This window comes from Trichechus manatus, unplaced genomic scaffold, assembly GCF_000243295.1.
Source record: "Trichechus manatus latirostris isolate Lorelei unplaced genomic scaffold, TriManLat1.0 scaffold00097, whole genome shotgun sequence".
Lineage (NCBI taxonomy): Eukaryota > Metazoa > Chordata > Mammalia > Sirenia > Trichechidae > Trichechus > Trichechus manatus.
Window position 1 is genome coordinate 7,411,056 of NW_004444033.1, and position 23,700 is coordinate 7,434,755.

The 23,700-nt window shown below is 40.6% G+C and overlaps 1 protein-coding gene across 9 annotated transcripts in view; it reads right to left on the minus strand.

Moving 5' to 3' along the window:
* The window catches only part of CHCHD3 (coiled-coil-helix-coiled-coil-helix domain containing 3), a 325,632-nt gene that overhangs the window by 56,487 nt on the left and 245,445 nt on the right, over positions 1–23,700 (minus strand). For all 9 annotated transcript variants that reach the window (XM_023737121.1, XM_023737119.1, XM_023737122.1 and 6 more), the window contains one exon: positions 11,670–11,740. In XM_023737121.1, the coding sequence (XP_023592889.1) occupies positions 11,670–11,740 (71 nt within the window). The remainder of the gene's footprint in view (positions 1–11,669; positions 11,741–23,700) is intronic.

The following is a 23,700-nucleotide window of genomic DNA, read 5'->3' on the forward strand; positions in this document are numbered from 1 at the left end:
TTACTTCTAATTAAAATGAACTAACAATAAATTTGGGGTTTGTAAGTTTTACTGAGGTATAATTAACATATAACAAAATGCACTTAAGTTCATATTGTATTACAAATTGTATAAGCCTGGGTAACTAGCATCCACAACACAACAGAATATTCCCAATGCCTCAGAAAGTTCGCTTGTGCCCCCATTTCAATCAAGGCCCCCTCCATCCCTGCCAACCACTTTCTGATTTCTATCAATATAAATCAATTTTGCCTATTCTTAAACAAACTTCATATAAATGGAATCATATAGTAGGTACTGTTTTTTTTGTCTGGCTTCTTTTTGCTTAATATGTGTCTGACATTCATCCATGTTCTTAATGTATCAATAGTTTGTTGTTTTTTACTGCTGAGTAGTATTCCACAGTATAAGTATACTACAATTTGTCCACTCTCCCACTGATGGCTGTTTTGACTGCTTCCAGTTTTTTTGCCCACTATGAACAAACCCGCTGTGAACATCTGTATACAAGTCTTTTTGTGGACACGTGTCTTCATTTCTCTTAGGCAGATACCTAGGAGTGGCATTGCTGGGCCAAAGAACAGGTAACGTTTAAATTATAAGAAACCACCAAACGTTTTCCAAAGTGGTTTTTGCCATTTTATACTCCCACCAGTAAAGCATGAGAGTTTGGGTATCTCCCCATCCTTGCCAACAATTAACAACACTGTCAGTCTTTTTTTTTTATTTTCACTATTCCAATGGTTTTAATTTGCATTTCCCTGGTAACTATGAGGTAGAATCCCCTTTCATGTGCTAACTGGCCGTTCTTATATCTTGTTTTAAAGCATCTACTCAAGTCTTTTGCCCATTTAAAAAATTTTAACGGCGTCTTAAGATGAGCAGAACCTTCTAATTCAGATAAGGTCCACTTTAGAAATTCTTTGCTCCCTTCTTAGGAAAAATCAGAACAACCAGAAATAGGAATCCTTGCTAGAGGAAACAACTCGACGGCAATCGGTTTGGTTTTTTGTTTTTCTGATAGACAGAAACCATGAGGGATAATTTGGTAACTATACACTCAAATGAGCAAAGAGAACACATATTTAAGCACAATTATCCTAAAGTTTTGGTTTTAATTTTAGGCCCGTGGTTTCACCTGAGCATAGTGAATAGGGAACCACATACACCTGTAAGTTAACTATCTGGTTGAAAGCAGGAAAAGACTGATAGTATTTGGAAGGGGCTTACCAAACTCTGGAGCTTAAATAAACATGATTAGACATTGCAATATGACAGAACCTATACAATATCTCAAAGATGACTCTGAGAGCTACCAGTTTTATGTGTAGTAGCTTCTCTGACACCATTTTTAACTGTATTCAAGTCATTAAGATGCTTAGCTTTGTAAATTTGACAGAAGGATAGAATTAAAAATCTATATCCTACAAGTCTTCCTGGACATTTCAAAACAGTGGCAGGTCAGTGAGACAATAATTAGCTCTAATTGGCCTTCGTACAAGCTTCACGGCTTTCTACCTGCAGTCGAGTGGTGCTCAAAAAGCAAAATAATTTTTTCTCATCTCTGGAAACATCAAAGGAAAATCAAATGATTTCCAACCGGATGCTTTAAAAAGTAAATGAACCCTAGTCAGAATGAGCAAGAGGAAAAATTTACTAGTCCCAGTTAGAAATATCTCTGGGAAACTCTGAGCTGTATAGTTAATTACTTAAACAAGCAAGGATCAATAACTTCCAAAATACCATGTACCCTGGAATTCAAAATGTTTCATTTAAAATATTATGATACAGTGAAAGAACCAAACTATCATTTTGGCAGAATCCTTTACCTAACCAACAGTGCACCATGAATATTTCATATAACCATGTAGGGTGTGCTAGATTCTTAATGGACCGTATTGATTAAGGAAGAATGTTCAGTGCTAACGTTCCTGTAGGGGAAAACAGAACACTGTGTTACCTCATGTGGAACAAATCACGAATTCATGAGCTTATGGCCACAAAGCTAATGGCCGCAACAAGGCTGGTTTCGATCATTTACATGTAACCAGTAAAGTTATGTGAAGGAAAAGAAGAGGTCCAGAGCAACCCAGAAAGTAAGCCCTGATTGCCACAGCTGGGGCAGAGAAGGGAGCTGCAGGGCGAGGATCTGTGATAGGATGGGCTGGCCTGGCCACGCTTTCTGCAGCTTGTTTCAGCGCTTTAGATGCCTTGGCTGAAAGCGTCCATGGTGACCCTCTGGACTTCGTGGTCAACTGCCTCTATTCCTGAGATGGCTGCAGTTTATGCTCTGTCTCTTTGGTAAAACAGACAATGATGTCCGCCCATGGTTTACACTCCTGCTCTTGTCCTTTTTAGCCCTATATTCCAACCAACTTTGCCATTCTGCCCAGACCCTTTCTGCAGGACACTGCTGGGTTGAGTGCAACACTATGGGGAACAGCCAGGAAGTAGAGAAGACAATGCAGATGGAAATCTAACTCCTAAGTGTTGTTAACATTCCTTGGCTTTTTCCTCTATTGCCTTAGAAAACAGTATGTAGCCTGTATGGAGATCCAACCCAAGGAATAAAAATAAAAATAACTAACTAGACAAATCTGATTAGAAGGGCTCTAATCTTAAAGAAGGAGCCTTGGTGGCACAGTGGTTAAGCACTCAGCTGCTAACCAAAAGGTTCGAACCCACGAGCAGCTCCATGGGAGAAAGATGTGGCAGTCTGCTCCACAAAGATTACAGCCTTGGAAACCCTATGGGGCAGTTCCCACTCTGTCCTACAGGGTCACTATGAGTCAGAATCCACTTGATGGCAGTGGGTAATCTTAAAGGGGAGGCAAAAAAAAAAGCATTTACCACCTATGGTTTCCTTTCAAACCTAACCAATTCTAAATACATACTACAGGAAATATTGATGACATTGGTGTGTCCCAAAGCAGGTCTCACTTTTCTTGGGTCTAATTTCTTGCTTGAAAACAGTCAGATTCATAGTTTAAGAGCTAGAGCTACTCTACATATCCCTGGGGTACAGAAGGGGCCGCAGCATCATCTGTAACATACCTCAAATGGCACCCCGTCTCTCAGAGCTGAAGAAAACAATTTAAGACCAATTTTTTAGATAAGGAGCAATGACAATGCCAAAAACATTAAAACGGAAACAAACAAAAAACAACTTTTAAACCTTCCCAGCTTGAATGACTCAAAGAGGGTAGTGGTTACAATTTACATTTCACAGATGGAAGATACAAGTCAAAGATGTAATAAATGGCCTGCCTGAGGAAGTGAGTGTTCAAAATAACCAAGACTATGTTTCAGCCAAATGTGTACTTTCCATGAGCTTCATATACAAAGTATACTCTTAAACACATAAACAGCTTTCCTCAGTTTCAGACTGAAATCCCCCTCCAGCAACACACCCACAACTTCCAGAGAGTACATGAAATAGTGTGGAAAAAGTTGACAGAGGTGAGCTGATGTTTACAAAACAAAAGCCAACAACCCTATACTTCTAAAAAGGCAAGCGTAACCAAGAAACTTATGTACAAAGGATATAGGAGTATTTACTGTATCTAGAATTCTGCCTCTTCAGTTACCAAGGCTCTTTCTGAATAATCAAGATGTTACTTAGCTCCAAGACCCTAGGGAATAAAATGTCACTATTGCAGCTGGTATATTTTCTGCTCACAGCCCTTCAAATTAAAAAAGGGGGAAGAAAAGCCCAACACAAACGCAGAATTTAATTAGTTAGTAAAAGACCAAATCCTTGCCTGAAACCCTGTTCTTCCTGTAATATCACATTCTTTTCTTCTTGTGTAAACTTTTCATTATGAAGGAGACATCTTTATAATACAATAATTCTACTTATAATGTAACTGCTGGTAACATAACTCCTGCGTTAGGAAAGGCAGCATGTTCAAGTAATGTTGTTTTAATACAATTTGTGCTCAGCAGAAATCAAGTCAACTCGGTCATTTAGAATTTGATCAATGTGAATTAGTGTCTTACTGAGATAAACCATTTGATCATTTAGAAATTGATCAATGAGAATCAGAGATAAAACATTTATCGTGCACATTTGCTATATCGGATCCATTCACACAGCATTAAAGTAGGTTATAAGTAGACATCAATAAGTGTTACGAACGGTGTGCAGGGTACCTGTCAGCTGCAGATACAAATGCATGCACAACAGTATATAATTTTAATCCTTTTGATAGGGCAAGTGATTCAATAAGGCAGCTGGAAGTCAATGAAATATGGGGAGAGCTCAACCTTAGAGAAATTGGAAAAAGCAGAACCAAACTGAAGAGCTCAAACTTTTGAAATAAGTTTTAATTAAAAGTTGAAGCAGAAAGGTAAGTAACATAAATCTACCTGACCAAACTTCAAAGACTTTTAAGACTATCAATCAGTGTAAACTTTGTACCTGCGGCACAATTAGTTCTATTAATCTAATATTTCCAAATTGAAGTCACACTGACATTCGGGCACACTGGCTTACGCATCTAACAGAATTATAAATTTGCCAGTCAAAACCTTATTTAATTATTTTACAGCCAATTAAGCAGGATCTTTAAACACCGTTGCTTAACTGTCCATGATTCACATGTATAATTATAGAGAACATGAGAAACACCTGCTGATACCATTGGCATGTCATCCTCAGCTTCACCAATACACTCGAGTACAGCTATTAAAGGAGCCATGGTTGGCACAGTGGTTAAAGCACTCGACTGTGAACAAAAAGGTCGGCAGTTCAAACCCCCCAGCTGCTCCCTGGAAGAAAGTTGTGGCAGTCTGCTTCTGTTAAGATTTACAGCCTTAGAAACCCTGTGGGGGCAGTTATACCCTGTCCTATAGGGTTACTATGAGTTGGAATCGCCTCAACGGCAGTGGGTTTACTTTTTGGTAAAGCTATTAAAATCACGTGCCAAACAGAGAACCTAAACAGGATTGCGAGTCAAAGTGAAATCTAAAAAGCCAATGACATTTTAAAGTTAGAGAGCTTTGTATTGAAGAAAACCTTTGAATTCAAAGTAATACTTAAACCAAAATCCACTTTATTTCTAAGAGTTTTGCATAGCATTCCTCAGATATCCTAAAATCACCTAAACTTCTTCTACAGGGTAACTAATCTTTTAATACTTTATAAGGATAACCGCAAGGTTCTCCCAGGAGCCTAAATTTATAAGTCTGGTTTCAACAACTTCGTTCAAGGATAAAAGTTAAAGCCCCTTCTAAAATCTGGCATACAAAGGAGTATTACAGGATTTATGTACGATTTCATAGGATCATACTCCTTTACAAGTGCTTTGTGTTCAAAGAAACTGAAGCCAAGTTGAAAAGTTATACCTCTAACAAAACCATTCAAACAATATCTTCAATAGATCTATCACTTTCCATACCTATATATTTTTCTTTTTTTCTGGAGAAATGGAGCACTTTGTTATCTAAAGGACACCATGTGATTCAAGTATCAATTGTTTTTAAAATGCTTTTCATTTGTTTGTTATTACAGTGTTTTTACAATGTTTACCAAACCAAAACCGAAGATCGAAGAATTGACGCCTTTGAATTGTGGTGTTAGAGAAGAATACTGAACATACCATGGACTGTCAAAAGAAAGAACAAATCTGTCTTGGAAGAAGTACAACCAGAATGCTCCTTAGAAGCAAGGATGGCGAGACTACGTCTCACATACTTTTGGACATACTGTCAGGAGGAATCAGTCCCTGGAAAAGGATATCATGCTTGGTAAAGTACAGGGTCAGCAAAAAAGAGGAAGACCCTCAAAAAGATGGATTGACACAGTGGCTGCAACAATGGGCTCAAGCATAACAACAATTGTGAGGATGGTGCAGGACCGGGCAGTGTTTTGTTCTGTTGCTCATAGGGTCACTATGAGTTGGAACCAACTCGATGGCACCTAATAACAACAACAACATAATTCTTACACTGCCTTTAACATATTTTACATTTGTCTATTTGCGTTACATTTGCTAGACAATTGTTGTTATATTTTAAAAACAATTCATGTGTGTATAAATACTTTGACAACATTTTCCTTCCTCCTCCTCCTATTACTACTAGTTGCCACTGAGTCAACTCTGACTCACAGCAACCCCATGTGTGTCAGAGTAGAACTGTGCTCTATGGGGTTTTCAGTGGCTGAGTTTTCAGAAGTAGACTGCCAGGCCTTTTTCCTGAGGCATCTCTGGGTGAACTCGAACTTTCAATCTTTCAGTTAGCAGCTGAGCATGTTAACCATTTGCATCCCCCAGGGACTTTCTACGGGTGTGGTACATTCTGAGGCTGACAGAGAAGCAGGGCTCTGGCCGCACACTGTGTCCAAGCTGCTCTGACGCATCCCGTATGGAGCTTGCCTGAACTGAGTGCTCTACATGCTGCCTCCTCGGCTAGCCTGTGAGCTCCTTAAGGGTAAGTATGTTTTCTAATGTTCTATTACAGGGTCTGACATCATCTAGATTTTGTTTGGAAACAATCAGAAATTTCCGATGGTACTTATTTTCATAACTTGAATTGGATTTAACATTAAATCTAACATTTATTGAGCATTTACTTTGTGTCAGACCTGTGCTAAGCACAGTAAACATGACATTCTTTAATATACCATCTTGTTTAATTAATTACCTATAAGGTACATAATGTGTCTGTGTGTGTCATCATCTTACAATACCAGCTCTAAATCTCATTTTTGACACGAACTGCCTATGCACTTTTTCCTCTGACCCTACCCACCAGAGGCAGAATGGATCTCACAAGTTAAAGGGCAGAGTCTTCTAGAAGCCAAGTTTGCTCATGCCTTCAGACACCAGCGCGAGCCCCAGGAACCCCTCACTTCTGATCTGCTGGCTACAAACTCAGGGGTTCCCACTACCAACCTGGTTTCAATAATTTGCTAGAACGACTCACAGAACTCAGGAAAGCCATATACTTACAATTAAGTTTTGTTACAGCAAAAAGTATACAAGTGAAGAGACATCAATGTCTTTCACCAACCAGGAAGCTCACCTGAGCTTTAGTGTCCAGAGATTTTACTGGCATGATTGACTGAATCATTGCCTGTGTGGTTGAACTTAATCTCCAGCCCTCCTCTGTGGCTGGGCTAATATCATCTAGGGGGTCTTTCTGGCATGGCCAGTCCCCACTCAACATGAGTCAATTCACTGGCATTAACCCTCAGGTAGGTATGGTCTGGAGCCCCTCCATTAATAACAAAGACTTCAATCACTGGGGAAATTGCAAAGGTTTAGAGATTATCTCCCAGGAACCAGGGATAAATATCAAATTCTTTGGGAAAAGTTACTTGTATGCCCCATGGGAGAATATAAAAGGATTGATTAATTAAGAAACATGATTTTCATTCAGCTGAGCTATATAACTTGGTACTAGCATCATACAGGAGCCCTGGTGGCGCAGTGGTTAAGTGAACGGCTGCTAACTAGAAGGTCGGCAGTTTGAATCCACCAGCTACTCCTTGGAATCCCTATGGGGCAATTCCACTCTGTCCTACAGGGTCGCTATGAGAAGGAATTGACTCGACGGCAATGGATTTTTTTTTTTTTTTTAGCATCATATAACTACGAACTAACCACAATAAGTAAAAGGCTGTTGCTCTATTTAACAAATAATAACAATGGGTGATAAAGGTGATAGGAAGTGCTGATCATGATTGTTTTAGCTGGATTGGGAAAAGAAATGCAATTTCTCTTAAAGAAAAGCCAGATGTAAAAAAAAAAAAAAAAACAAATACTGGATTTTCTCAGTGATTTAGGTTTTTTTCTCAGTGATTTAGGTTTTATAGCTAAAATGTTATAGCTATTATGGGAAAAAAACTTCTTGCAGGAAAATAAACAACATCACAAATTCTCTGTCTCAAAATCCCTTAATTCTCACAGAAGTAATAGTATATAATATTATTTTTAAATAACTTGATATTTATTAGGGGCTGAACTATCTCATTATAGCAAAACTTAGGATTTAAAAACATCTCTTCATTTGAAAATTCTGTTTTCCTCTTGGTCGTCTCTGAGGCACTCTGAGTCCCATGCTAGCAACACTCTGGCTATCTTCTTTACAGCTGTATAGTCACAGCATAACAGAGGGCATGTCACACAGGAGCTGTATGACTGAATGAAATGCTGACAAAATAGGAGGACAAAAACCCTTCTAAAGTACTCTAATGGTTTACTACCAAAACTATAAATTGAGGGACCGAGGTGTGAGTTAATATTTGTTGTTGCTATGTGCCGTCGAGTTGGTTCCGACTCATAGTGACCCTATAGGAGTAGAACTGCCCCCACAGGGTTTCCAAGGAGTGGCTGGTGAAATCGAAATGCTGACCTTTTGGTTAGCAGCCCAGCTCTTAAGCATCCCGAAAATAATTCCATTAGCATCAGTGCGACTGGTGTTAATCGTGTGCAGCCTCACATGCTCTTAGCTTTCTTTCTATTTACAATGATTTTGTGTGACTTCCCATCAGGTGTATAATATTGCCCTTGAATTGCAATTTAAAAAGCTTCTATCCCCTACAGCCAAGATGGATATTACTTCCATCAAATAAAATTAACTAAACAGTCTTCAAAGTCCTTCAGAGCTTGTTGCCTAAGAGAACTGGTGAGCTCACGTTCTAGGTGGTCAGAAGTCTTCCGGGTGAAGCCTGCAGGTGCTAAGCTGGTCAGACAGACAGGGGCCAGTGGAGTAATTTGGCCAGGCCAGGAAGCTCTGTTGTATAAGAATATAGCATACAACCTTGCACAAGACTGAAGGGTCATGGCGATCTGGGATGGCCAAATTTCTAAGGAGAAATAGGGTTACCACTAAGTAATCTCTGTGCCTTTGAAGATGGCAAGCATCTCCTAAAGCCAGTACACCACACTTCTTAGGTGTGAAGCTAGTGAACTAACTGGAAACCAAAATACGACATTCTAGGAAGCTCAATCTATCAGGTAACAGCTGGGGAAAAAAAAGATGTAAGGAAAGCCATTCTCCAAAACACTAACTCTTGAGATTCCTTCACAGTGTGTAAAACCTGGGTTTTTGTTTATACCTGGAGTTAGCCCAAATGCAAAGTCTGAGGGGACAGTCCTCAAGTCTGACCTCACTTCTGACACCAACTCCAAGCTCAGGGCATTCCAAAAATGATGTCAGGTTTGACAATTCGCTAGAAGCACTCACAGAACTTGCTGAAAGCTATTATACTCACAATTCTGGCTTACTGGAGGGAAAGGGCACAGGCAAAGAGACACATACATCAGAGTCTGGAAGAGTTCCCAACAGGAAGCTTCCATTGTCCTCAGGACACGTTATCCCTTGGCATCGACGTATGCGTGACAATAAGCACAGAGTGTTGCCAAAACCAGGGAAGCTCATGAAGCTCAGTGTCCAGAGTTTTTACCGGGGCTTCAATATGTAGGCACGATTGATTACCCAAGTGGTTGAACTCAGTCTCCAGCCCCCAGCCCCTAAAGATCAGGCTGATACCTCTATGAGAGGCCGACTATACCAGGTGTGGTTTCAGGGGCTCCCAGGAATAACAAAGACATTCCTACCGCTCGGAAATTTCCAAGGGTTAGAGGTTACCTTCCAGGAGCAGAGATAAAGATAGACCTCTCTTTGGGCAAGGCCAAATTCTTTACTACAGCTTAGCCAGATGAAAGCTAGATCTTATAAAGAATAATATCTTTAAAAAATAAGAGAGAACGATGCCACTGAGGTTCTGTTTAAAACTAAGCCTAACCTATAGTTCCACGGTGTCCTTTAGAAGGTAAGTCACCAGGACATTGATTTTTGTGCTCCATGTGGCTTCTCGTTCTCCAGCAGGCCAGCCCGGGCTGAATGACATGGCAGCTGGGCAGGATTTCCACAGACTAATCTTCTCATCTAAAATCAGACTAATCTCTATAAAATCAGCTTGCTCCAATTTCCTGATTTGCTAAGCTCCTATTTCTGGTTCTCCTTTGCCCCTGTTATCCAAACAATCACTACTTCATGTCAAATCTTCCTTCAGTGCCTTTCTTGCACCCATCTCTTTCTTTTCTCTTTCACTTGAAGAGACCTCCTATCTGGTTCTTCTTTCTCACGCCTCCAATCAAACATTGCATCCTCTGTTAGACTAATATTTCCACAGAAGCATGGAAATCAGGGTACTCACTTGGTCAAACAACTTGCAGTGGTCTTCCTGATAAACAAAGACCAAACTTCTTAGCCCAGCAGCTAATGACCCAGTTTACTCTTCCAGCTTTACCTTGCATTACTCTCAATCAAACCACTGATCTTAACTAGTCGCCCACCAACTGTGCAGTATGATTTCCTTCTGAATACCTTCCACCTACTGAATATTCTTTTTCAAGCCTCAACTAAAATGTATCTCATTTGGAAGATTTTATAGATCATTCTAGTCAGAAATGATCTTCTTTGGTTCGCCTTGAGTTTTAGTTATTTGTATAGTTAACATCTTATCATAAAGAAATGCCCAGGGTGTCAATTCAAAGCTTTTCACAGTATTGAGATAAAAGAGTTAAGAAATGTTGCTTCATAGTTAGGGGAAAAGATAAATACAAAACCTAAAAAGAATACACAGAATACCTTTATAAATCAGATATATACCCAACTCTATATCTAAATTAAGACCTCACATTTACTTTTAAGAGCGAGCTATGTGGCCCGTTCTTAGAGGGTCTCTCTCTCCCGTCCCTAAAGAGAAAATCTACTTAGGAATACTGGAGGTTCTTGTTTGTTTAAATACACCTCAAGCAGTCATTACAAAAACTTTTTTTTTTTTAAATTGACATTAAAATAACACTAATATCCATTACTACACAAATTGCACTCCAGCAGAAAGTAATGACTCCACCTTGACGTTTAATCATTTTATCAAACGCTTATGAACATGCATAAGGAAGGAGGTCAGAATCCAATGCAATCTTTCAACTAAACCTCTCACAACACCTTTTTTTTGCTTCAGTAATTTACACGTGTGCTACCAACAGGGGTTACACAATGGGACTGTTTATACACTCAGGAGAATTCTGAATGACGTCTTCTTACCTAATGTGAGAACTGGCAGTGGAGGGAAAGTACAGGGCCAGGGGTCACAGACACTTTGATCCATCAAATACAGAACATTCATTTAAACATCCCAAGGATTAACAGAGGTAGCAATTTAACATTGCCTTTATAATCAAGGGCAAGGTAAAGTCTGTGATTTAAATGCTTTCAAGGTACATGTGAAGAAATGAAAACAGTTTAAACATGAAAAAGGCAGATACCCAAATTTGGACATGCCCATCATTTTATTATACAAAAGTGAATAGTTTCTATGTTTCCATTAACAGAGGAAAAAATTTAACATCACCTTCATAATCAAGAGCATCCTACCTTATATATTATTCCAAATGAAAACTCTATTACCATAGCTTTCAATTTCCCCTTAGTACACAAAACAGACTGAGCTGCAACAAGCTCTCATGAAATGCCCTTTCCTTGGATTTGAATTTCACTACAGCAGAAAACATGACTCCCCTCTACCACCCAAACACACTTCCAAGTATTCCAGAGTGCTGTAACCAACTATCTTCTGGCCAAAAAACAATAAAATCATACTTTCATCTCATCAACAATAGTAAATAATGGTAATACTGTGAAAAACTTACTTGAACTTTGCTTCCACCTCTTCAGTGGCTTTCTGATATTGCTCAGTGGTGACTTTGTAGAACTCTGCGCTCTGGGGACAAAAAGTGAGAGAGGTTTCACTACCCACGAGGACTACATTGGGTGCAAGACTTACAATTTCTAAAAAAATACATGAAGTCTTGTTTTGGCCACCCAAGCAGTAGTAGGACTGGGATACCTATGAAAATACATGTAAAAAATGGATTTGTATACAGTACAGTTGCTGGCATATAGGTTATAATTACAAATTAAACTTTCATAGTTATAACTCATCATTATTCGATCCTTCGGAGAATGTTCCTACCATATATTTTTGAAAGACTATTTAGATCTCCCTCGTTTGGAATCTTACCACTGTGAACTCAAAGAACACTTGTGCTTGAATAGTGAAATTCACAGCCATCATTCACATTTGCCCACTACTCCGTCAGGGTTCCGACTCGATACCAAAGGACCATTTCTGTGCAACATTTTTGTCCTCAAGAGGGATTCTTTATGGAGTAGAATTTGTCACTCACCAAACTGTGGTCATCCACACGACCACAAGAGCGACAACATTTATGACAAATTAATCAGTGAGAATAAGGGAATGTACCAAGGCAATTTTTATTTAACAAAAAAATAATGTTTCTATTACATGAATGAATGAACACATAAGCAACACAAACCAGGCAGCAATAGCAAAGTAATGCCATTCTCGGGGCAGCCAACTTAAAAACTATCCATTCTGGCTGGCTACTCTGAAACCTGTCTTATTGCAAGGGGGTGGGGGCCCTAAAGGATCCCGTGGGCCCTCAGACTCTAATGAAATATCCTGCACAATACACTGCAGAACAAAAGGAACAAAGTGAACCGGTCACGCAACACAGTGGTCTTTTGTACACCCTTACCCCCAATCACTCAGGTTTCACACACATGGCTTGGGGTAGTTTATTTTTTAATAAATCATTGTTGGTTGGTAAGAAAATGAAAATGAAATCCTCTTCACACCAGTGACCCCCTTGCATTTAACAATCTGGGTTGCACAATGACAGTCACATCCAGATTTCTTGGATGTAGATAAAATCAATAGGTATGTGATTAGACGGCAGGCTCAGGGTGGCTGGAGCCAAGGACAGATCACCATTTGAAATGATGAATGGCTCTCCATCAACCCAGAGTCCCCTACGACGCTAACATATACTATAATCTTATTTGGGCTGCGATTTATCTTTCTTGCACCTGATCAATAAAGATGAACAGAACAGTTGTAAGGATCGATGGTAATTTTTTATCGTTTTCAAGCATGAAGGTGCATTTCTGACGTGAAGACAATATTCTAAGTGTACTGCTTCTGCATTGTTTAAAACTGCAATTTGAGCCATCAACTGCACCAGTCTCTGCGCAGAGAGGTTTTAATTCATCTGTAGGGCTCCAGCTATCAAAAAGCCACTTGTCTTCTCAGAGATTTTATGTTACACCTTCCCATCAGTTTTATTTGTAAGATGTTCTTTTCTTTAAAATACACACCAGTCACGACATGCTCTTTTGCAACATTCAGTTTAAGCTTGTTTGTGAACCCTTCTAACCAAGAGAACAGCAAATAGGAGTTACTGATCTATCACAAACACTGATGAGAAACTCCCCAAATTACTATGATGAACTGTCAAATGGGCATTACATGCCATTACCCATTACACATCAGCAAACTAGTAACTTCTCAATTAAGACTGTCACTCACTTTAAGCACTAAAGTTGTAATATTTGGGCAGAGAGGGGACTAAATAGAAAGATCTGGCCTATGGTTCTCTTCTGGGACCTTGCACAAGTCTTCCAACATCCTCCCCGCAACTTACTTTCCAAATTCCTAACCTGTAGGATATGGATGACCATACGGACCCTGCTGTTACAGAACTCAAACAAGACTTATGTGAGAGAGCTGTGAAACCTGTTAAGTGTTTTTGCAGAGTAAGATCAACAGCCGAAAGAAATAATTTTGCAGGAAAAAAAAAAATCTGGCCAATTCCATTCCAGGTACAAGTTCTAAATGATCAAGAGTAAATACTGAGCTTTCTACCATGAATGAGACGTAGAAGCAGAGTTTTCCATGTAATAAATTAGTGAGCTCCCCTATGTTTGTAACATCAAATGAAGGTAAAATTATTACTAATTTCATCAAACTTTACCCAGGATGTTTTTAAGCAGACAAAAACCTGTATCTGAGTCGCCCGCACACTTAGCATGTCATTTCTCAAATTAAAGCTGCAGACTTTATTTATGCTCTCTTCTTCCACCTCCATGACCAGTTCCCCATACTACATAAATCTTCCTAACAAAGAAAAGTCCCAGGAGGTAACCACATAACAACTAAGGGAATAATCACAAATATGCCCCAAGATCTGTCTATAGACAGTGTTGAATTCATTTAAATATTTATGTATTCAATCAACAAAATTAAATCCTTATTAACCCAATTGAGAGTCATCTTGGGGGAATTAGACCCTCAAGAAGCCCTCCATCTACATATGGGTGAAAAGAAAAATAATTACAATGTTGTGCTTGTTAGGTGCCGTCGAGTTGGTTCCGACTCATAGCGACCTTACGTACAACAGAACAAAACACTGCTCAGTCCTGTGCCATCCTCACGATTGTTGTTATGCTTGAGCCTGCTGTTGCAGCCACTATATCAATCCATCTTGCAGACGGTCTTCCTCTTTTTCATTGACCTTGTGCTTTACCAAGCATGATGTCCTTCTCCAGGGACTGATCCCTCCTGACAACGTGTCCAAAGTATGTGAGATGTAATCTCGCCACCCTTGCTTCTAAGGAGCATTCTGGTTGTACTTCTTCCAAGACAGATTTGTTCATTCTTTTGCAGTCCATGGTATATTCAATACTCTATGACAACACCACAACTCAAAGGTGTTAATTCTTCCTCAGTCTTCCTTATTCATCGCCCAGCTTTCACATGCATATGAGGTGATTGAAAACACCAGGGCTTGGGTCAGGCGCACCTTAGTCTTCAAGGTGACATTTTTGTTTGTTAACACTTTAAAAAAATTTTAACACTTTTAAAATTACAATGGAAGGACACAAATATTAAGTTAAACGTTGTAGATAGTGTTACAGGAGACCAGAGAGAGAAGAGACACTTTTGTTCTCGGAAAGTATCTTAAAAATGAAAAGCAAACACTCACACAAAATAAAACGAAAACGCCCTCAATGTGTGTTTGCCGGTGGGAGAACAGCTAAATACTGGGTATTCGTACAATGGAAATCTATGCAGCAGAGAAAAGGAATGAATTAAACATACATGTAGAGTGACAAAAGCAGTCTGTATATATGATACTGTAGGATATAACTTATACCAAGTTTGGGAAAATGAAAAATAATGCATGGGAATTAAACCAGTTGCTGTGGAGTTGATTCTCACTCATGGCAAACTCATGTGTGTCAGAGTAAAATATTCTCCATAGGGTTTTCAATGGTTGATTTTTGGGAAGTAGACTGCCAGACCTTTTTTCAAGGTGCTTCTGGGTGGACTCAAACCTCCACCCTTCAGTTAGCAGCTGAGCGTGTTAACCATTTGCACCACCCAGGGACTTCAAATACCAAATTCCAATCCTGGCTATCTCCAAGTGGCAGCAGTTATATGGTGGTGGTGGGAGGGGACAGCAGAAGTAGGGTGGCATAAAGAAAGGGTATATACAGGGAATTTCAACTGCACTGGTAATGTTTTATTCCTTAAAGCAAGGTGGTTGTTATACTGGTTTTAAATATTTTATAATACATACAAAAAATTTATTACTCCTCCCACCTCCCCAACAGGCTAGTTAACAACAACAATTTAGTTTGGCTAGAACATAAAAGTATAGAGTTAAAGAGGTTGGCTGAGGCAAGATTGTAAATATTCTTGAATGCGAGGCTACTGCAGAGTATCCGCGCTTTACCTGATAAAAAGCACTTCTTTCAACTTATTTTCAAATAATTTTAGACTTAGAGAAAAGGGGCAAAAATAGTAAAACGTCCCCATATACTCCGCACCCAGCTTCCCTTCATGTCAACATCTTCGATAATCACAGTACAATCACCACAACCAAGAAATTAACACCTCACTTCAAATTTTGCCGTTTTTCCATCGTCTTTTCTGTTTCAGGATCCAGTCCTGGATCCCGTTACATTTAATTGTCGTGTCTCCTTGGTGTCCTCCAGTATGTGACAGTTCTGTCTTTACGAAGGTGTTCCTAATTAGTGATGCTGTCAGTATCGTCTGCAACTCACTGGTCCACCCCAAACTGCTCCAAGAACTCCGGCTTCACATCTTGGATGGCAATGAAGCAAGGCTCCTAGTCTGAACTGATTTCAAGAAAGGCTGCTTTGTTATCTGTGTTGCTTTGAGATGGTAATAGTCTTTCCGGGCTGCTGTTCTTGTTTATTAATTCTAAATTACTGACAGTTTAATGTCATCATTATAACTAAGTTTGTTATTTGGTTAACGCTACAGTTTGGAGCAATGCACACCTATACCCATTATATTTTCATCTGATCATTTTCTAACAGCTAGATTTTAAGACCTATATGGCCTGTGCTTCAAATATGTAACATCCATATGCCCACTTCCAAAGAAGGTGTGTTTACGTATTCCCTTCCAACTTTGTTGACACTCCAAGTCCTCACACTGTATGGGGTAGGGGAGGAACAACATGGCGAGTGATTACCTTAAAAAGAAGATAAAAAAGAATGAGGTAACAGGTGCTGATGAGCTTACAAGCTGGTCTTTCAGTGAATGATCATTCTGTGGCATGGGGGCATATTGCTTCCATGTCTGTAAGGCCCTGTACTGTTGTTGTCAGTTGCTGCTGAGTCGATTCCAACTCACGGTGACCCAATGTGCGTCAGAAAAGAGCTGTGCTCCATAGGGTTTTTCAAGCCTGTGCGCTTTCAGAAGCAGATCGCCAGGCCTATCTTCTGAGGCGCCTCTGGGCAGGCTCGAACTGTCAACCTTTTGGCTAGTAGACAAGCACTTAACTGTCTGCGCCACCCAGGGACTCACCTCCATTCTTATTCAGTCTGCATAGTCTCCTCTCCATCAACAGCAGGAAAGGTACTTGACATGATTTACCCAGAGGAGGTATGGATTTGTGGCAGGTAAATGTGATTTAACAAACTCTTAAAGGTCTGATTTATTCATTTCCTCCTTTAAAATGTGAATTTTTATTATCTGATACCAGCATAAAGCATGTTTTCTTGGAGAAGGTAGATCTCAAAAATTCAAAGTAGAATGATGATATCTTTTAGAGGCTTTAGCATGATCAAGAATCTGATAAGGGCTTGCCTTGTCAAAGACAGTGAAACAGGAGTCCTTAGGTGGTGAACTCTCTCCAAAATAGCAATACAATTCTCTATTTGGGAGACATTTCTGTCACCCATATTAGTGGACAAGGCATTACTGGAAACAAGACGTTTTCACTTTCCATATTAGAATGTCTTCCAGTCTAGGTTACCAGGGACCAATTACTAAAACCACAGGGAAGAAACTGAGCTGGGGAGACTGAATGCTTTACTGTGAGCAATTTTTAACGTGTTTCATTTAAAAGTTATGTGAATACGACGTCCACAGCACTCTGCACCTAGTGGGTACCTATTTGTTGGAGGGAAAGAAATAGTTGCATATCAAGAAGTGTGAGATTCTGTTTCAACAGTGGTTGGACTTTTCTTCATTCCAGTATTTCAGAAAATACTGCTCCCTTATGATGTTGCACACTGAAAGGGTTCTAGGAGCCCTGGGGATCCCTGGTAATGTAGTGGTTAAGAGTTTGGCTGCTAACCAAAAGGTTGGCAGTTCGACTCTATCCTACAGGGCAGCTATGAGTCGCAATCGACTCAACGGCAATGAGTTTGGTTTGGGATTTAGGAGCCCTGGTGGCACAGTGGTTAAGAGCTCGGCTGCTAACCAGAAGGTCAGCAGTTCAAACCCACCAGCTGCTTCTTGGAAACCCTATGGGACAGTTCTATTCTGTCCTATGGGGTTGCTAAGAGTCGGAAACGATTTGACGGCAATGTTTTTTTTTTTTAATGAGCATAGTGTTTAAGAACGTGGACACCACATCCAGACTGCTGAAATTATGGCTCTACCCTTGTGCAGCTGAACAAGTTACTTAACCTCAACAGCTGCCCCATAATCACTGCTGTTTACTTGATTCTGACTCATAGCGATCCTATAGGACAGAGTAGAACTATCCCACTGGGTTACCAAGGAGCAGCTGATGGATTCGAACTGCCAATCTCTCGGTTAGCAGCCAAGCTCTTAACCACTACGCCACATTATATAAATGCTACATATTATTGTTAAAAATTATTTAAATAGTAAAAGGCCATTTACATTGTGTTTGATAATTTTTTCAAAAGCCATTATAATAAAAATTTAAATTTTTAAAAACAGAAGTCTTTTCTTCTATTAAACCAAACATCATTGAATTTTGCTCACATTGCTAATCTCTCTACTATTTTTCTGCTCCTTGAGATGAATGGGAGGGAAGTGTAAAGACAGTAGCTGGGCAGAGTTGGGAGTGTTGTTAATGGCTGTGGAATATATATTCTTTTTTTTTTTATGATACTAAGTAGCCCGTATAAAAATCAAACCAATAACTTTTGACCTTATCATCAACAAAATCTAATTAAGTAAATTAAACAGCAAAAGTATTTTAATGCCAGGACTTCACAGGACCTTACTTTTTACTGTGCATTGTAAATCTCTTAAGATGAGAAATGCTGTTCATTTCATGATGATTCCCAAACTGATTTGCTCATGGAACCCTTTAAATGTGGGACATCTTGAGGGAGCAGTATTCCCTGAAAGGCTGGCTTAAAGAAAAGTCCAATCACTGTTGAAATAGAATCTCACAGTTCTTGACATGCAACCATTCCTTTCTGAAAGCAACATTTCCTTATGAATTAATTTTTCAAAACAAAGTTAGAAAGATAAAGAAAGAGTAGAAATAAGCCAACTGATTCCACAACTGACGATTTAAGTGCTAAGAAAAAACAAGAGCATGCTCATATCACAAGTTTTCAAAATCTGAGATGAAATCCTTCAAGAAAAGCATTGCTGTTTCTCTCCCCATTCCCTTGGGCCTGGTGGCAGATTGCAAAAATGGCCACAATCCTTTATCTTCTAGGTACACATGCCCCTTTGCAAGGTGGCTTTGCAGCTTCTCTCTCTCATCATGAAGGGGTGGCATCTACTTCCCCACCCCTTCCATCAGGGTTGCTCTTGTGACTTGCTTTGGCCAATAAAATGCTACAGAAGTGACGATGTGACAGAAGTGGCCATGTGCCAGTCCTTAGCCTAGGCCTCTGGAGACCTTGCGCGCTTCTGATCTCTCTCTTGGAACGCTGCCCAGTTGCTATGTTAATACCCTAGGCTAGCCTGCTGGAGGAGGAGAGACCACAGGTCATCCCAGTGACGCCATCCCAGAGCAGCCAAATCCCCACCAACTCATCATGCATGAGGCCTGCCGAGACCAGCTGACACCAGCCCAAATTGGTGGCTTGTAGAATTAAGAGATAAGTGAATGGTGAATGTTTTACGCTGTGAAGTTTGGGGTGGTTTGTTACGCGGCAAAAGCTGACTCATGCCCTTTCGCCATCTTCTTATTGCACCACAGACTTTTATCAAGGCACTTAACCACACTGCACTGACAATATGTGTTTAAGTGTGGCCTCCCCAACACTTTTATAAGCTTCCCATGGGCAGGTGTCTCGTCCTGGTCATCATCATACTTTGAGCGCTCAGCAAAATCCTGACACACACAACTTAATGTTGGAGTAACAACATTAACTCTAAGCTACACTCCAAACTTTCCTCTTATTAAAACAGGATGGGACAGAGACAAGTCTAAAGTAAATAAAATAATATTAAACATGGAGAAGACATGCTACACTTATTATGTCTCCTATCGATTGACTTTTGTCTGCTAATCCACACAAAAAGGAAACAGATGTTGCTTATGTTCAGTTGCAATGACAGTACAATAACAGTTTAAGCTACGAACAGCAGCTTAATCAAATAAGGAGTTTATTTTTCTCATAGAACAAGAAGTCTGGGTATAAGAACCCCAGGAAACATCAGTAGCTGCTCAAGGATATCATCAAATAACCAAGTCCTTTATGTATTCCTTTCTGCCACCTTAGCACTTGGCTTTTGTCTTCATGGTGTCAAGACAGCTGCTGCACCTCCAGTTATCATACCCATGTTCCAGGAAGGAAGAAGGGGAAGGCAAAGAGGGGAAGACAAGTCTGCCCTAGAGTTCCACTTACATCTCTGGCTAGAATTATGTATGAGGCACAACCCTGGCTGCAGAGAGGCTGGGAAACTGAGTGTTGTTTTCTCGCTTCTAGAGTAACGAAAGCCAAGACAGGAGGAGTTTGGAATAGGTGTTTACTGAGCCAGTGCATCATACCTGCCACAGACAGCTGCGGTGACAACACAGGGTCCTGCACAAAACAACGTGGTTGATTTGGGATGCAAGTATTCCAGTATCTCCTTCCAATCTCTCTTAAACCTCTAGTTATAGGGGGGTGTGTGTGTGTGCAGCAGGATTTGCCCATCTGCTATTCTGATAGCCCAGAACAAGGTTTTTAGACAGTGTAGGAAGGAACAGAATCAACAAGACTCGGCATCAGTCCCCAGTTTCTCTGGGCTGCCTGGGGTCCACAGTAGTGAATGTGTGATGCATAGCCATTTCCCACTTTCAGAAAGCCTCCCTTTAGGCATATGCATTAAAATGCACATGCACAGATACACATTACTGCTAGATTTGAAAAGTATCTGTTTTCAAGCTCTAAATTAGATACAAAGAAAACATGCACGCACATAGAATTCTTGCAATATTCTCTCAGACTCTGGATCTTATTTCTGCTCTATTATAACTAAGATGAGCACACCTTGTAGCATAGAAGGAAAGAACACATCAGAGAGGTCCTAAGACAAATTTGTTAACTAGCTCTTGCAGTTCTTTTACAAAACGCTTCATGTGGAGATCTGGGCACGATGACGTAACACCCAGAGCTGAGGCACTATTTAACGTTCTGATCACACTCCCACTGACTGTCCCTTCAAGGCCTGCGGCGACTTTGCTGTCGTTTAGCACAGAGTGGATGGAGGAAGGGGGGGAGTCTGACCTTGGATGTCAGACAGCAGGCTCAGCAGGCTTGCTGGAGGTGTGGCTCTCCCCTGTCTAAACCAATCCAGCATTACCACTAACAACTGTGGGTCTCTCTCTCCTGCAACCCACCCAAACGCCAAGCACCAGTCACCCTGGCTAGCCAATTCAAGGTCTGTTGTTAGCTGCTATTAAGTTGGCCCCCGACTTAGGGTAACCCCACACACAATGGAACAAAACGTGTTCCGGTCCTGTGCCATCCCCATGTTTGGTTGCAGACTGGACCATTGTGATCCATAGGATTTTCACTGGCTGATTTTTGGAAGTAGATCACCAGCCCTTTCTTCCTAGTCCACCTTAGTCTGGAAGCTCTGCTGAAACTTGTTCAGCGTCATAGCAACACGCAAGCCTCCACGAGGGAGGGTGGTGGCTGTGCATGAAGAGCACTGCTGGGAATCAAACCCACATAGAAGGAAGAATTCTACCACTGAGCTACGCCCAGTTCAGGTCTATTGGGTATAAACACCAGTAGAAGGCTTCCTATTGACAATGCCAGTAAGCACATTCCTATTAAGTAGCTAGATTCCAAAACAGTCTTATTTACAATTTCTGGCATAACACTCACCAAGGAACCATGTTACCATACGTAGCCAGCTACATGCAGGTAAGTACATTTCCCCCAAGATGAGAGCTAAGCATTTGGGGACTCGACTGAATGCTGCATTAACTGCAGTGCAGGTACAATTCCAGGCCGGGGAGCCCTGAAGCACTCATCTGCTTGAACAGCATCAGGCGGCCAGGAAGAATTCACGCTTCCTGAACCATCTCTTACAAAATGACATGGAATCAAGAGATTGACCTTGCAGCACAACTAACCTCTTACCACAATAATTTTAAGAGATGTAGAATTAAAAAAAGCCCATACGGTCCAAACTTGGTTTATCCAGTAGATCCAGTATTTCTCCAGAAAAGCCTTTCACCAGAAACCCTGATGGCTGGTTTGAGTTTTACCTTCTTTGTGGCAACTGGATATTCTAAAGTCTGTTGCAGGGAGGCAGAAGGATGGGATGTGATAACCCTCAGTGAGAAAAGCAGCCCTTGAAGAGCCGGCATCGTAAAGCACCTTCTTTAGTGGAACTTCTTAAGCGCATGTCTTGATGCCTTTGTCTCTCCAACTCTCTTCTTTCAACCCTTTCCCTCCCCCTCCCACCCCTTGCTCAGGCGAATGCTGCCCACAAGACAGGAAAATCAAAGCTAATATTTAAATAGCTTGCAAACTGCCAGCACTGGTTCAGATCCATGGTATATCAGATCCAGTATTCTGTTTCCAAAAGCTGCACCAAGGAATGGCTGTGTTATTTAAACGGAGTCTCGCTTTTTAACATCTGAAACGAGGACTTTATCTTTCAGGGTGATTGTGAGAATCAATGGGACAATGTAAGTGCAGGGCTTGGCATGGAGCCTGGCACATGGCAGGTGTTCAATAAAATCGTTTCTCCTCGTGGAAGGCGGAGGTACTCCATCACAACACACTTTCCTCCAACCATGCTTGGCTCCCTAGGTAATCCCTATAAAAATACACACAGACCCAAAAAATGACCAAGTAGATGGATTCAAATGGCATTTCTATGTTTCTAACACTCAGTATTGATGTCCACTTTGTGTAAACAATAAACTCGAAAGTCTAGGTATTTACCCTGAGTATCCCTAGATTTCCACTAATAACCATTTGTGTACCCCCATCAGGGTATCTTTATTCTTCTCAAATCTTCAAATGAAGATTCCCTGTGGAAAAGACTAGTGAACCAGTGGTTTACTCATACCCATTCACTCCTTCCTTCTTAGAAGACCTTAGTTTTTAGCTGGATAAACTAGCATCAACCAATCTGAAAGATGACATTCCCAGTTTGCCTCCAGCTAGGTGAGACGTAAAGATAATTGTTGGGTGGGATTTCCAAGAGGGCTGCTTAAAAGGAGCTGAAAGGAGCTACCTTAGCCAGCAGGAAATCTTTTCAGTCCTTTTGCCTTTTCTCTTTCTTCCAGTCTACACTATAGGTGTGCTGGCTGGTGCTCCAGCAGCTTGGAATATGAGTTGACCTCAAAGAGGGAAGCCCTGTGCTAGATCTGGAGTGGAAGGACAGGCACCTTGTCCCCGATGACATCACGACGCCCATTACCAGCCCTCAGTTCCCCCACCTCTAGACTTCTATTAAATGAGCAAAAACTGAACCTCTTTCTAATAAACGCCATTATTTAGATTTTTATGATCTGCACAGTCACACCAGTCAGGATCAGACGTTCCCTTAGCCCTGCCATGCTTGTTTTCTGTGCACTTCATGAATCGCTGACCCACGAGGAGCAAGCACCTTTCTCCTTTACCGTCACACACTCTTTCCACTTGTTTGGAATTTGTTTCCTTCTGCCCCTCTCCTTTCCGACAAAGAAGAAGAATTAGAAAATGTTAAAACTGTGCTTGATTCTAGTATCAAATCTTACCATCTCCAAGAAGCTACATTTCATGAAAACCCCACTGTCTCCTGGGTACCTTGGCAAAATTAATAAACTGCTTTTATGATTACCCTCTCATTTCATCTTTACTCTTTCTCATATGAAGAAACAGCTATTCAGAGTTTCTACTGGTATTTCTTGCTTTATTCCAGGTAATTTAGAAACTTCACTAATTAGTCTCAGCTGTTTTTTTTCTTTCTTGATTTAGTTTTCTAATGCAACAGGAATCCTGGATTCACTGGCAGCCCTGTGACTCCCCAACGATAACCTCAGTTCCGTACCTCGCACCTCAGGTGCCTCTTCTGAATGATTTAAATGAATAACTGCACCCAGCGAGCACCTGGCATTCTAAGTCTCCTTT